At 35.2% G+C, this 14,022-nt stretch overlaps 1 protein-coding gene across 1 annotated transcript in view; it reads right to left on the reverse strand.

Annotated features, from left to right (window-relative positions):
• Positions 1-14,022, reverse strand: part of PTH2R (parathyroid hormone 2 receptor) — a 110,871-nt gene that overhangs the window by 25,639 nt on the left and 71,210 nt on the right. The window contains exons 8-9 of the mRNA XM_082396368.1: positions 9,962-10,022; positions 4,073-4,139 (exon numbers count right to left, since the gene is read on the reverse strand). Coding sequence (XP_082252494.1) covers positions 4,073-4,139; positions 9,962-10,022 — 128 coding nt within the window. The remainder of the gene's footprint in view (positions 1-4,072; positions 4,140-9,961; positions 10,023-14,022) is intronic.

The raw sequence follows: 14,022 nt of genomic DNA on the forward strand, positions 1-14,022 counted from the left end.
GAAGTTGAGAAAAATATGGTTCTTGTTCACAAAAACCTTTCAGTTTAGTGGGCAAGATGGACATTCAACAAACAATCAGAAGCATTATACTTGATGATGCTCTTGAGAAAGAAAAACCTCACCGTGCTCTGTGGGTTATAATAGGTGACTTAATTTTGATTGGGGGCAACAAGGAAGCCACAATGAAGAAGTGACATTTAAAGTGAGGAGTAGAAGGAAGCATATCCCAGCTTTCCAGAGGTACAGGGCAAAATGAAGAATAGTCCTGAGAGGGGCAGACATGGACAAGTTCAAGGAACCGAAAGGGAAACAACGCGGCTAAGGCAGAGAGCATAAAGGGGTGCGGGCATGAGTGACAGGGTCTCCTCTGGACTATCAGGGATGTTGGCTTTTATTATAAGTGCGGGATGTAAGCTCTTTATTATAAGAGCTCACATTATTTACTGTGAGCTCACTAGGTACGGACATTGACCCTGAAGTTAGAATCTGAGCTCCACCACTTACTAGCTGAGTGACCTTGGGCAGTTTCCTCATTTAGAGTTATTGGGAGGATTAGATCAATCAATGTAAATAAAGTGTTTAAAACAGTGCCCAATGGTGGTAAGCACTTTGCTGTGTATGTTGTTATTATTAGCATCATTCTTCCTATGAAGAATAGGCTTCAGGACACAGAAGAGCTCAGAGGAAGGAGTACTACACTCCAGGTGCTGAGACCAGGGCTCCAGGTGCATCTCTTCCCATACAGGCTGTTTCCACAGTAAAATGAGGAAACCTTAAAAGGAACTGAGATAACCCTGAATTGTAATAAAGAAACAGAAAGGTAACTTTAAGTGAACAGAAAGGTGCTCTTGAATCTCTTCTCTGATTTTTGAGATTAAATGGATGTTGTAATGTTGGAAAAATATTTAAGAATTCTTGCTTTGCATTGCTCATAATATTAGTTCTAGAAGACGAAAATGGCATCCCACCTAAGTTTCCTTCAAAATTTATTGAGTGTACCATCATTTCTGGTTCTCTTTCATCAATGGTGAATCTTTCAGAACCTCTATAATCACCTAACTGTACTGTTTCACATTGCAATTTAGAAACCTCAGCAAATAAACTTCTCATCCACACTGGTGATGTGAGTAACTAAGATCTGTAAATAAACAACAAAGCTTTGGATAAAAATCAACTATTTCAATGGAAAATGTCCTATGATTTACTTTTTTCTCCACTGTTCTTTGCTTCAATTCCTAATAATTTTACAATGATCCCCTGGATTTTAATAAGCCCTTCCTTTTCATCAAATGAAAACACAAACTTAATGTTCTTAAATTTGCCTCATTTTTATAATATTTAATTACCTCTTATTTATCAAGTACAAGGCACTGAAGACACAAAAATTATTAAGACATGGGTTATCCCTTTAAAAAGATGGTAGTAAGAGATGGAGGAGCAAACATAATAAAGAAGGAAGAGAGAGAAAGGAAAGTTAAAGGCTTGGAAATGCAGATAAGGTTAGCGTATCAGTGCATAAAAGGGAAATCAGAGTAGTAAACCCCAGTTAATTTATAAAGTTAATTATCTTCTTTAAGTTTATTGATAATCTCTCAGGGATATAGTTTATCACTAGGGATGGTTTATCACTATATTAATACAGCAGCACTTCATTAAAATAATATGAGTTTCTAAACTGAAGTCATTCATTCATTCATTTATCCACAACCCATTTTTTTTAATTTATTGAAGTACAGTTGATTTACAATGTTGTGTTAATTTCTGCTGTATAGCAACGTGACTCAGTTATACATATATCTTCTTTTTTATATTCTTATCCATTATGGTTTATCATAAGATGTTGAAAATAGTTCTCTGTGCTATACAGTAGCACCTTGTTGTTTATCCATCCTATATACAATAGTTTGCATCTGTTAATCCTAAACTCCCAATCCTTCCCTCCCCCACCCCCTCCCCCTTGGCAACCACAAGTCTGTTCTCTATATTTGTGAGTCTGTTTTTGTTTTGTAGATATGCTCATTTCCACAATCCATTTTTGAGCTTCCCCTAGGACTTAGAATCGGGTCTAATTTGATAACAGGTTGCTGTAGCAAGGGTACAAACTGGCTTCTCTAAAACTTCTGTACTTTATTTTCCCCTCTAAATATTTACATCAATGAGCTTCTGAAATGAAGATTCCTTTTCGATCTCTTCTACCTTGCTATCTGCATTTTTCCTATGAGATAAATAAGCTTTTATCTGACTATCTGGATAGATCTTACAAAACCTCAACCACATTAATAGCTGTCCTTCTGGATCCATCATGCCAACATGCTGACACACCTTGTCCAAAAGAAAACAAAATGAGAAAAGTAAGAAACTGGAGAACAAAGAAAGACTGAAAAAATTGGTTAAAAATCAGGCTGCTACTATTTACACCAGCCAAGACATGGAAGCAACCCAAATGTCCATCAATAGATGAACGGATAAAGAAGATGTGGTGTGTGTATATATACATGTATATATATGTATATATATATGTGTATATATACACACACATATATATATGTGTATATATATATGTGTATATACACACAGACACACACACACACACACACCATGGAATACTACTCAGCCATAAAAAAGAATGAAATAATGCCATTTGCAGCAACGTGGATGGACCTAGAGATTGTCATACTAAGTGAAGTAAGTCAGACAGAGAAAGACAAATATCATAGCATATCACTTATACATGGAATCTAAAAAAATGATACAAATGAAAATATTTACAAAACTGAAATAGACTCACAGGCATAGAAAACAAACTTATGGTTACCAAAAGGGAAAGGTTGGGGGGGGGGATAAATTAGGAGTTTGGGATTAACATATACACACTACTATATATATAATAGATAAACAACAAGGACCTACTGTATAGCACAGGGAACTATATTCAATATCTTGTAATAAACTATAATGGAAAAGAATCTGAAAAAGAATAGATAGCTAGCTAGATAGATATAGATAGATATGTATTACTGAATCACTTTGCTGTACACCTGAAATTAACACAACATTGTAAATCAACTATACTTCAATTAAAAAAATAGAAAAAAATCAGGCTGCTGTATTACTTTCAAATTATTTAACATTTAATATTGGGACATCAGTCCTTTTTAAAAGATGTTTATAACCTTGGGTTAATACATGAAAACCAGGAAAACACAAGGTGGTATAATTTCTTCATCAAACCACAGAGAAGCTAATACCATAAACTCTTCAGGGAAGGTCAAGAGTAAACATTTCTTTTCTTTTTTAAAAATTTTTATTTTATATTGGAGCATAGTTGATTAACAATGTTGTGTTAGTTTCAGGTGCAGAGCAAAGTGATTCAGTTATACATATACACGTGTCTATTCTTTTTCAAATTCTTTTCCCATTTAGGTTATTACAGAATATTGAGCATTTTGGTGAGTTTTGTTAGACACAAAGTGTGTGATTTTGTTTTCTTTTGTAACACAGATGTAATATACAGGCAGATAAGTCCCATGCAATATGACTGCCAACTCTAGTCTTTTTTGGACTAGAGAGTCCAAAAGAGTATGGAATCCTCTTAACTCCTTGGGGAAAGTATGTGAAATAAAAGCTTTAGGCAATGTTTTATAATAAATCACGCTATCATCTTTCTCTCTCGATAATTCCTCTGTTCTCTTGCTATTCCATCTTTGCCCCCTCCTCCTACCTATTACCAGGTGATCAGGTGGTCAGAACTTTATAAAATAATGGCTGAAAAGGGGGAAGAGTTTAAGGACCACCCTAACTGCTTGAACCTATAAATGTTCATAGATATTTTGAAGTCCCGGAATTTTCCCTACGTGTTAGCAGATTAAAGGGAGGGTATGCACTTTCTTCATGGATCGCAGTGTCAGCCATGAATAAGGGTCTGATCCCCAATCCAGACTTTCCCAACAGCTATTGCTGTAATGTGAGGTTTAGGAAACAAAGTGACAGACAAACTTTCTCTGGGTTTTAGCAGTAGTTGAATTATGCATCTTTTTCTTCTTTCTTTAAACTATACAGGTTTTTAACTTACCCCGATAGCTGCTAAGATTGGGGCTTGATAAATCCACTTGATGTCTCCAGCACTAAGTTCCCAGCATCTGAGACATGAAAAAGAACTTCCATTAAAGAATCATCAAAGCAAATAAGCAGTGAGATGTAACATTTTGTTTTACCCAAAATTCCAGACCCAGGTTTTTGATTAAGAAACAGGTAGACAGGAAAATAAAAAAATCTCCTAGAACACCCAAAACAGTAAAAAAAAAAAAAAGTGTAACAGTCCTGGTTTCCATACTATTAGCTACCCCCTGGGGATAAGTATTATAAATAGTGGTTTATTGTTTTTATAAAAGAGTCAAAACTATGTTTCTAGAGCCACAAAAAAATTAGTCTTCTAAATGTGGTACCATTGATTCTTTATTTTTGTTATCACTGGAAAGATCCATAACAATTAAACCCTGTTGATAGAGAAAGTCCTCTCACTTTCAGAATTTACTCCATTGGTTGTAGAACATTGACATTAGTATATTCTTATCCACAGAAATGCAACAGAAAACTGACAATCATGCAAATGATTCTTGTTGATAGGAATGTAGAAGAAAACTGAATGCAAATGATTTTTGTCCATAGAAAGGAAAATTAGCTGTGTTTGGTGGAATGTAATTGCTCTGTGATCTGTGAATATTGATCAGTTTTTACATTTATTTGTAAAATTATTTCAGTGTACATATTACTAGATATAAACATGTAATTCTTCTATTTCTCCTTTGAACCAGTTACAACATCTTACTGGTTTCCTCATTAATTAGTGAGTTAAAAAATCTTGATAGGTGCTAATTTTATATTTGCATAAGATCATGATTTTATCTTCTACTTTAAAAAGTTAGTTTTTAACAGTACTTAATAAAAACACGATTTGATTTACTTATTTTTTATATTTATTTTCTGCTTCCTGCTCACTCCAACTAGAATTTAAGTTTACATAGTCAGGGATCATTGTTGTTTTTGTTTTCTGTTACAAGTGCCTAGAACAGTGCATAGCACGTAGGTAGTCAATAAACATTTGTTGAATTGAATTGAATTCAAAGTAAGTTAGACTCAACCTCACCCAATCTGGTTCGTGGTAAAGGTCTTACACTAGAATAAATGGAACAGAGTTGAGAAAAACTAGTTCCACTTGAAACTTTAATGTAGCACTTTAAACTTTTTTTTAAATTAAAGATACATAAATAAAAGCCTTCAGTTTCTTTCTCCTTAGACAAAACCTAGCATTGATTGTGGCAACAGTAAATGAAATTTTATAAAGAAATTTTAATGATATAATGATAACTTTTAAATTCTGGATAATAAACTTATTAAGAAAGTTACTTTTAAATTAATGAACAAATTATGGATAATAAAAAGCTATTTCAACTATTCCCTGAAGGTAAAACATTTTCAGTACACATGTAATAACAACATATTTTTTAAATATAATTTTGTATATAGGCAATACATTCTCATTTCAAAAAACAAACTATAAAAAGATAGACATTGAGACCTCTCAGTCCTCCCCATGTTCCTGTATACCTCTGACCTTGCCTTTCTCCTTACAGGTAACATCTTTTATTACTTTATTGTATATGCTTTCAGTATTTCTTTATGCATATAAAAACACATACAAATATTATAATCTTATTTTCCCCATCTTACAAAAGTGCAATGTACACTCTGTTCTGTAACTTGCCCTTTCCTTTTAATAGTATATTTTTAATTTCTTTCCATATCAGTACCAAGAGAGCTTAGTAGCCCAGCATTCCATTGGAAGGAAGTACCACAGTTAAATCAACCAGACCCCTAGACCAAAGTGTAATTCTGGTCCAGCCACACTGAAATCTGCGAAGTCAATGGGCTTGAAGACTGAATAAGAATGGAAATCAAACACAGGGACATTTTATACTTGCATACACCTTACTTGTTTACACATTATTGAACATTGCCCATATTATTTGTATGCATCTATTTTCCACATTGTTCAGCCAGGCAAGAAAGATAAAAGTGTTACTGAGTCGTGCAAAACATCTATCACACTACGCTAAAAAGGCTTCCCACTGTAAGGAAAGTGGCACATATTGTGAGAATATAAATTGAACATTGCTTCACTAAATTTTGGATTTCATAAATTTGGATTTCATAAATTTTCTTTTCAGCTTTGACATTTGGTAATATCTTCATAATCTTCTCTCTTTGCTTCAATGACATTTCATGGTGGTGTCTCCTGACACACTGGAATTCAATTACACAATTTCAGCTCTACAAAATACTTGTGTCTGGAAGTAGGTCAAACCAGCTACTTCGAAAAACAGGAAAAACTTGACTTTGATCATTTTCAGTGTCAAAGTTTCAAATTTGCCCTTTGATAAGAGGCAACTGAGGTTTCAGATATTTTAAAGAAAATGCTATTAATCCTTATTTTTCATTAATTCTTCAATGTCCCAGCTCACACCGTGTTTGTTAATATGGCTGAGAAACTACCCTCTGTCCAGATTTTTTAAAATAAATTTTAACACTCTAGGAAATGCAGGACTAAATGTCGGTAAAAACGTAGTTCTGAATGGTAGAGTATGAAACACAGTAGTCTGTATGCTGAATGGTAAAGCATACAGACTAGAAAGTAGGATTTCCTGAAGCCAGGACTGGAAACAGGAAATGCATTGTTCCACCAGAGGGATCCAGGGAATTATATTGATCGAATACTGTATTGTCTCCACAACTCACACTCTGATAAGAGTAGAGGAAGTGAAGTCCCCTGAGAGCCATGCAGATTTCCGAGGAATGAGGGAGTGTATCTTTTCTTGGTCCTTTCAATTGCAAGCCCTAAGGTTCCTGCTGGCATCTCTTATCTCCTTTGAATGAGCAGGGAGAAGGTAATAAGGTATCTTGTAAGGTGTTTTTGCTTTTGTAAGTAAAAAGAAAAACAAAATTCTTCACTTTTTAAGTCATTTGTCCAATCTAAACTTCCCAATTATCTTACCCTACCTTAGTCAAATAACACTTTGATAGAATTTGATAGAATTTTAGAACTGGAAGAGACTTCTTTTGTATATTCTATAGAGTTTAGAGCTAAAACTGGGTCTTATCTGCTTATCTCTAAATGTCCAAGATAGCAGAGAAAATCAGAGTTCTAGCTTTGAAAGGCCAGATCAGAAAAAGATAAATCGCAACTATACGAGACATGAGCAGGGGCCCGATCTGTCCTTTGGAGATGCTCCAAGTCTGCTCTCTCCACTTGAACTTCGTGACACGGCACTTATACATAGGTCAGATGATGACGCTCAAGAAAACCCACAAAAACTTTTTATCTTAGACAAGCTGAATTTCATGAGAAATCAGATCCGGCAATTATAAAATCATGCCATGAATGTGGTAATACAGTTTTATTTTCTATGCAAAATAAATATAAAATGACCCCTTAACCCAATTATCGCACTCAGATCAGGGCACTATAGAATTCAAGATTTTATTCTAAGTAAGGTAGGAATAAATATTTTATGCAGAAGAGTCACATGATCTAACTTATATTTAATATTTTTACATTAATACATCTGTTTTAGAGCAATATTTAGTATCAGTTGTATTTTTCAAAGTATTACATACCTAATGGATTTCTTCTAAAAAATGATAAACATGTATTTCTTATTTTTTCAGCAAAAAGACTTATGATTATTAATGATTTAATATCTAGCTTATGATTCTTTTAAAAATGCAAGATAACTAAGAAAACTAATTATCTAATTCAATATAAAATGTACTATGAATATATTTGCTTTCTTTCCTTGCTCAAGGCCTGGAATAGCTGTTGAATGGATGAATGAGTCAAAATTGCTCCAGGCTAGCTGTAGGCTTTGGAGATGTAACCTGATATCTCTGGGTCTCATTCTATTCACCTCTCAAATGTGGGGATTGGACCAAACAATGCCTTCAGTTCTACCTTCTCTAAAATTCCAAATCTAAGTGATTTGGTTACACATCTCAGGGTAAAATTATTTAGCGTTATTTAGTACCTCTTTACTGACTCAACCTCCCTCCCTCCTCCAAGAAACCAAACAGCAATGCTGCAAGTTTTCTTTGAGATTTCCAATATCGCTGTGTAAAAAAAAGCAAAGCCAGTAAGTTCTACAACTGAGGGAAAGCTGATGAATGGGGAGTTCTGGAGCAAGGCTGCACCTAAAGATAATGATCTGTAGACTTCAGATTTGGGGGAACAGTGGTAGGTTCTTTGCAGAATTCAGGTGCTCACATAATGTGGCATTTTCTTCACTGCACAACTGACAAAATGATTCTGAAGGAAATACTCAGTGACTCAAAACAAATGTACGGGCTCAATGAAAGAAAGGAGCAAACAAAAAGGAGTTGCTGTCAGGAAATGTACACGATCTGTGGATATTAAACTGTATTCTGTTAACAGGGAAGAATGCTCAGCATTACTACATCTATAAGTTAAAACTGTCTCTCTTTAAATCGCCTTTTCATGTATCATAAGTGTATTAGTCTGCTCGGGCTGCCATAACAATATACTATAGACTGAGGGCTTAAACAGCAGACATTTATTTTCTCACAGTTGGAGGCTGAAGTCTGAGATCAAAATGCAAGGCACTGTCATCTTACTGTGTGCTCATAAAACCTTTACTTCATGTGCATACACAGAGAGAAGGAGCTCCCTCATGTCTCTTCTCATGAAGACACTAATCCTATCATTTCAGAGCCATACCCTTAGGATTTCATTTAACCTTAATTACCTCCTTAAGGGCCGTCTCTCCAAATACAGTCACACTGGGGATTAGGGCTTCCCACATATGAATTTTGGGGAGACACAATTCATTCCAAGCAATAAGTTTGACCATGAAAGCAAAGAGCAGGCACTGAATGCTTCTCCATGTTCTCCTTTTCTTTCTTTGACTCACCATTACTAAAAACAGAAATAATATGAAAAAATGAATGTTTCAGTATCCATTCATCATGTAGCACCCAAAGAGAAACAGACAACTGGGGAGCTAGTGATTCCCTAGGATGGATTCTACTTCTAATGTGCATTTGTTTTATCATTTAAGAATATTTAATTATGCTATAGAAGACAAGAGAACAAATGGGGTGGATTAAACCTACAGTTTGCGTTAAATGTAGATCAGTAGTTAGTAAGTAGAGCACATGTGTGTTAAGCACAGGTACTAAATATCTGGGGCAACTGAGCACTAAATATTCATGATGCACTAAATATATGAGGCACGAAGTATCCCCAATATGCAGGAAGTACTCGATAGTCTTGATGTCTTAATTCAGCCACTGATTAGTGGAACCCACGGCCACATATCCTTTGCCCAAAGAACGCAAATAAAACCCAGAGCTGCTCAGCAGGCTAAGTGGCAAGCTAGAGCCATGGCCAGGTGAACTTGCCCTTATATCTCTCTGAGACAGCAAGTGTGTGTCTCCGGCTCAAGGCACCTTCTGTCTGTGGGTCCCCTTGTTGCAACCACATTTCTGGTCCTCATAACCACACCATCAGTGGGGAATGCTGATGTGGCAGAGAGAGTGAGAGAGAGTCAGAGAGGAGATATGAGTACTGCCTATCCCAGGACTCAGGTAGTGCAGTCCTTTCACCTGTGTGCATGATATCCTAAGTGTGTTAACTTACCCATCTCTTTCCCCTTGCTTCTCACTGTATGTTTCAAATTAATTTCATAAACCATGGAGTTTATGACCATCCTAATCCGGTCTGTGAGTCTTCCTGTCCCATGACTCTGGGATGGATAACTTGCTGGTAATGTATCAGAGGCTACAAGGTAATTTCCCACATAACATCCCTAAAGGGCAATGTCATCAAGAACAGCAGCAAGTCTTGAGAAAATCCCAGGTTCTTGCTTTACCTCTTCTTGTTTCCACTCACCTTGCATCAGCCAGAGTTGCTCGTGCCACAGCCCAGGCTGTAACAAATGCCGCTGGGAACCCTGCAATCAGAAAAGGATTCAGAGACCATATTTCTTTTAAGATTAAGGAATTTTTTTCTTATATTCATCACATAAAAATGTACTATTAAAAGGTGAGAGAGAAAAACAGGCATGAAAAATGTTGCTATGTGAATATGAAAAGTCCACTTAATTTTCATCTTGTCCATTTGAGAAGGCAGGTGGTACACTGATGTTATTCGTTCTCAAAAGCCTGAAGATGAAGACTGGCTCTGTTTTCCTTTGAGGGGTGTAAGGTTAAGCCATGTATGGAGGGGACCGAAGTTCCCGGGGTCAAAGGCAGGCGGTGGTCGGTGCATCCAACTTTGCCTCTTGAAATGTCGAAAGCCACATGCTTTCCAAGAGGAGTGAAGCAACAAGAGGGACTCATGAGAAGTGGCAGGAAGGCTCCTGTTCTAAAATACTCAAATTTTCTCATTCTAAAAGTTGAAGGCATAGAGAGGCTATATTGCAAGTTACAAAATTAGGAAGTTTTGATCAGTTTAGCCCTTCTTTTTTTGTTCATATCAGCTCCAGACAGAAGCATTTGCAGGCACTGAAAGCTTAGCAAAGGGTGGTGCTATATTAGTTTGATGATTTGAGCATGACATATTTGTCCTTCATAAACAATAAACACCTATGAGCTTGCAACATCAACTCTATTATACTGACTTTCCATGAGTCCTTTGCCCCCAGTAAAGGTTGACTGCTCAGTTCACGCTATACTTGGACTCTGACATCACAAAAAAATCACAAACCATAACTTTTATGCAGCACTGCAACAGAAGATCGAAGGATTTAATGGATAACTTTTCATTATGTGGCCTTTTAGAAAGAAGTTTTAAAAAAAGGAAAAGAATGGAAATATGTATGGAAATATGTTAATATAAATGTTTCAGACATTACATGAAATTTCTAAAAATCTTATATTTGTATTTGTATGGAAATATGTATGGAAATATGTTAATATAAATGTTTCAGACATTACATGAAATTTCTAAAAATCTTATATGTTCAGGTATAATGTTATAAGTAATAATCCTAGTTATTACTTTAAAATGTGTATCTCAAAAATAACTAATTTTCTTGTCAACTGCATTATTATGAACTTTCATCAAATCTTTAACCGTGGTCATTTTTAAGTCTTTTGTCATTTACAGACAGTTCTGGGTGTACTCTGATGATTTTGCAAATATGTTCCTATAAAAGGGTTTCATCTTCAAGAAATTCATGGAAAAGACTCTGACAAGTACAGGTTTCTGGTAACTGACTGTACTGCTGAACTGAATGAATAAGCATTTTCAGAACTCTAATGAAAAACTGATGAACTCATAAAAGTGCTAACAAAAGATCAAGATGAAAAAAAAAATTTAATTACATGGGACTGAGTGAACTGATGAGGATGAGTATAATTTTTGTGACTTTCTGTCTGAATTTAAAAAAAAAAAAAAAATCCCTCAAGGACTCAGAGGCAAAGAATATACAAATCAATTTTCACTGCAAAGTAAAGGAGCTGTTACAGTGGAGGATTACTGGACTGAATGTCAATATTATGACGTAGTATGAGTGTGTTTCATGATTGGTAATTGCAATCATTGTTGCTGTTGTTGTGGTCATCCATGTACAATGCTTGGTGTCAGTCTATTTATCTCTTGTAAAAATAAAATACAGTGTGTGTGTGTGAAAAAAAAAAAAAGCTGTTCAACGTCACTAATTATTAGAGAAATGCAAATCAAAACTACAGTGAGGTATCACCTCACACCAGTTAGAATGGGCATGATCAGAAAATCTACAAACAACAAATGCTGGAGAGGGTGGGGAGAAAAGGGAACCCTCTTGCACTGTTGGTGGGAATGTAAATTGATACAGCCACTATGGAGAAGAGTATGGAGGTTCCTTAAAAAACTAAAAATAGAATTACCATATGATCCAGCAATCCCACTACTGGGCATATACCCAGAGAAAACCATAATTCAAAGAGACACATGCACCCCAATGTTCATTGCAGCACTATTTACAATAGCCAGGTCATGGAAGCAACCTAAAGGCCCAAAAAAAAAAAAAAAAAAAAAAGGAAAAGAAACCATAGGAAGCGCCTTACAAAGAGAGAAAAATAATTTAACTCAGAACATTTTTTTAACACAATATTCTTTACCTTTTAAAAAACACATTTCTAAATTTTCAGATATATTTTCTAAGCCAAAAAAGTAAACATAAAAATAGATTCAGATGAAAAAAATTTCAGAAAAAAACTAAAATAAGGTGATATCCCACAAAAGGGAATTTCTTTGGTCTCCTTAGTGATCTAATTGAATTTAACCTCCGCCTGCCTGTGTGGCTATTTAACTTTATGACTCTATATTCCAATTTTATTTATTGTTTTTATATAACTCCTTTTTAAAAAATTCTGCTCGAATTCTATGTTCTAGGAAATTTTTGTCAAAAGAGATCTACCCAATTCTGGTTAATTCTTAGGTTCAGCTTGCTATTCTATCTATCTATCTAGTCCATCTATCCATCCATCTGTATAAACATATATCCACTTAGCACTTATTAAATGCCTTTTCATTTGTTAAGAACTGCTTTAGTCTCAGAAGATTAAAAAAAAGAACAGAATAAACAATATCCCTGTTTTCCTGAAACTTATATTTTGGTATGGGAGGCAAAATTAATAACACAACTTCAGTTATCAATTAGCGCTATGAAGAAAAAACAAGAATGACACTATGTAATGAAGAGAGCACGGTTCCTTCTGACAGAATGGTTCAAAAAGGTCTGACATGGATCCCTTTGCTGTTCTACTGCCTTGGTTATCTTTAAAAAGTATCTGCCTTTGATCAAAATGTTCACATTTTCTCATTTGCAGGTCTTCATCTTCTGCTTCCTTTACAATCTCCTGATCAGGCAATTTCCTGAATGATGTTCCATATATAGAACATTGATTAATGGTGCTGGATTTGGAATTATGTTTTAAATGATAATTATAGCAAATACTTTATATCAGACACCATGTCTTAATGAAATTGCTTTTCTCATCCTCTTGGAAGACCCTCATTCACAAGATGAGCACAGAGACAACCATGGAGGAATAAAGAACAGAAACCACCTTGAGGCTTTTTAAGAATTTTTGGTCACCAATCTTAGTATCACATTATTACATAATTGAGAACACATAAATAAAGGGAAAAATCTTTGAAGTCTAGATGTTATTTTAAATTTAAGTGTTACTTTAAGTAAATTTAATGTAAATTGGAATGTTATTCTATATTTGTATTTATCTTAAGAGCTGAGTTATTTTCATAAAATACATCAGTATAAATAAGTGATTCTGAGAGGGAGGCAATCTATGGTCTAAGAATAAGTAGACTCGAGTTTTGGTGTGGCTTCATTATTCTTCTTCCTTAAAATGAAGGTTTGGACTAATAGTAGTCAAAAAAACTTTAGCAATTAAACACTTTCTTCAAATAAAAACTTATACAGCAGCCCACTGCATAAGCCAGAGATGCCTTGAAGCCAAAGTGGGGTAAAAGGGTCTTGCCATATGGGCCCATGTAATTTTATCTTGTTTTGGACACTTCAGAGACTTCATAGAACCCAACCTCAGCCTTACCCTCCTCCTGAAATGCTACTGTGGTATTGCAAAGTCATAGCTTGATCATTAAGTGTAGAGTTAACCCTAAAAATTAGAAACCCATCATGACATGGGGATTCCCAGATTTGCTACAGAAGTACAATGTCTTACAAATCAGAAACCTTGATTCCCCTGGGAATCCAGTCTATGTTGATTGGTCAGACATAAAGCTCCAAGTTATGTCTTCAGTTCCCTCTCTACTCACTGCAGGATGCTGGAATTTAGTATCTATCACTTGTTGATTCATTCTTTGAGGAACCTAGAAATTCGTCTATATAATTTTGATAGAATTGTTCTCAAGTCTCATAGGACTCTAAGGCCAATACTGAATGAGCCTTTCCTCTCTGTAAGGAAAACTGCAGAGCCTTTAAA

The sequence above is a fragment of the Balaenoptera borealis genome, assembly GCF_965194805.1.
Source record: "Balaenoptera borealis genome assembly, chromosome: 6".
In the NCBI taxonomy this organism is placed as follows: Eukaryota; Metazoa; Chordata; class Mammalia; order Artiodactyla; family Balaenopteridae; genus Balaenoptera; species Balaenoptera borealis.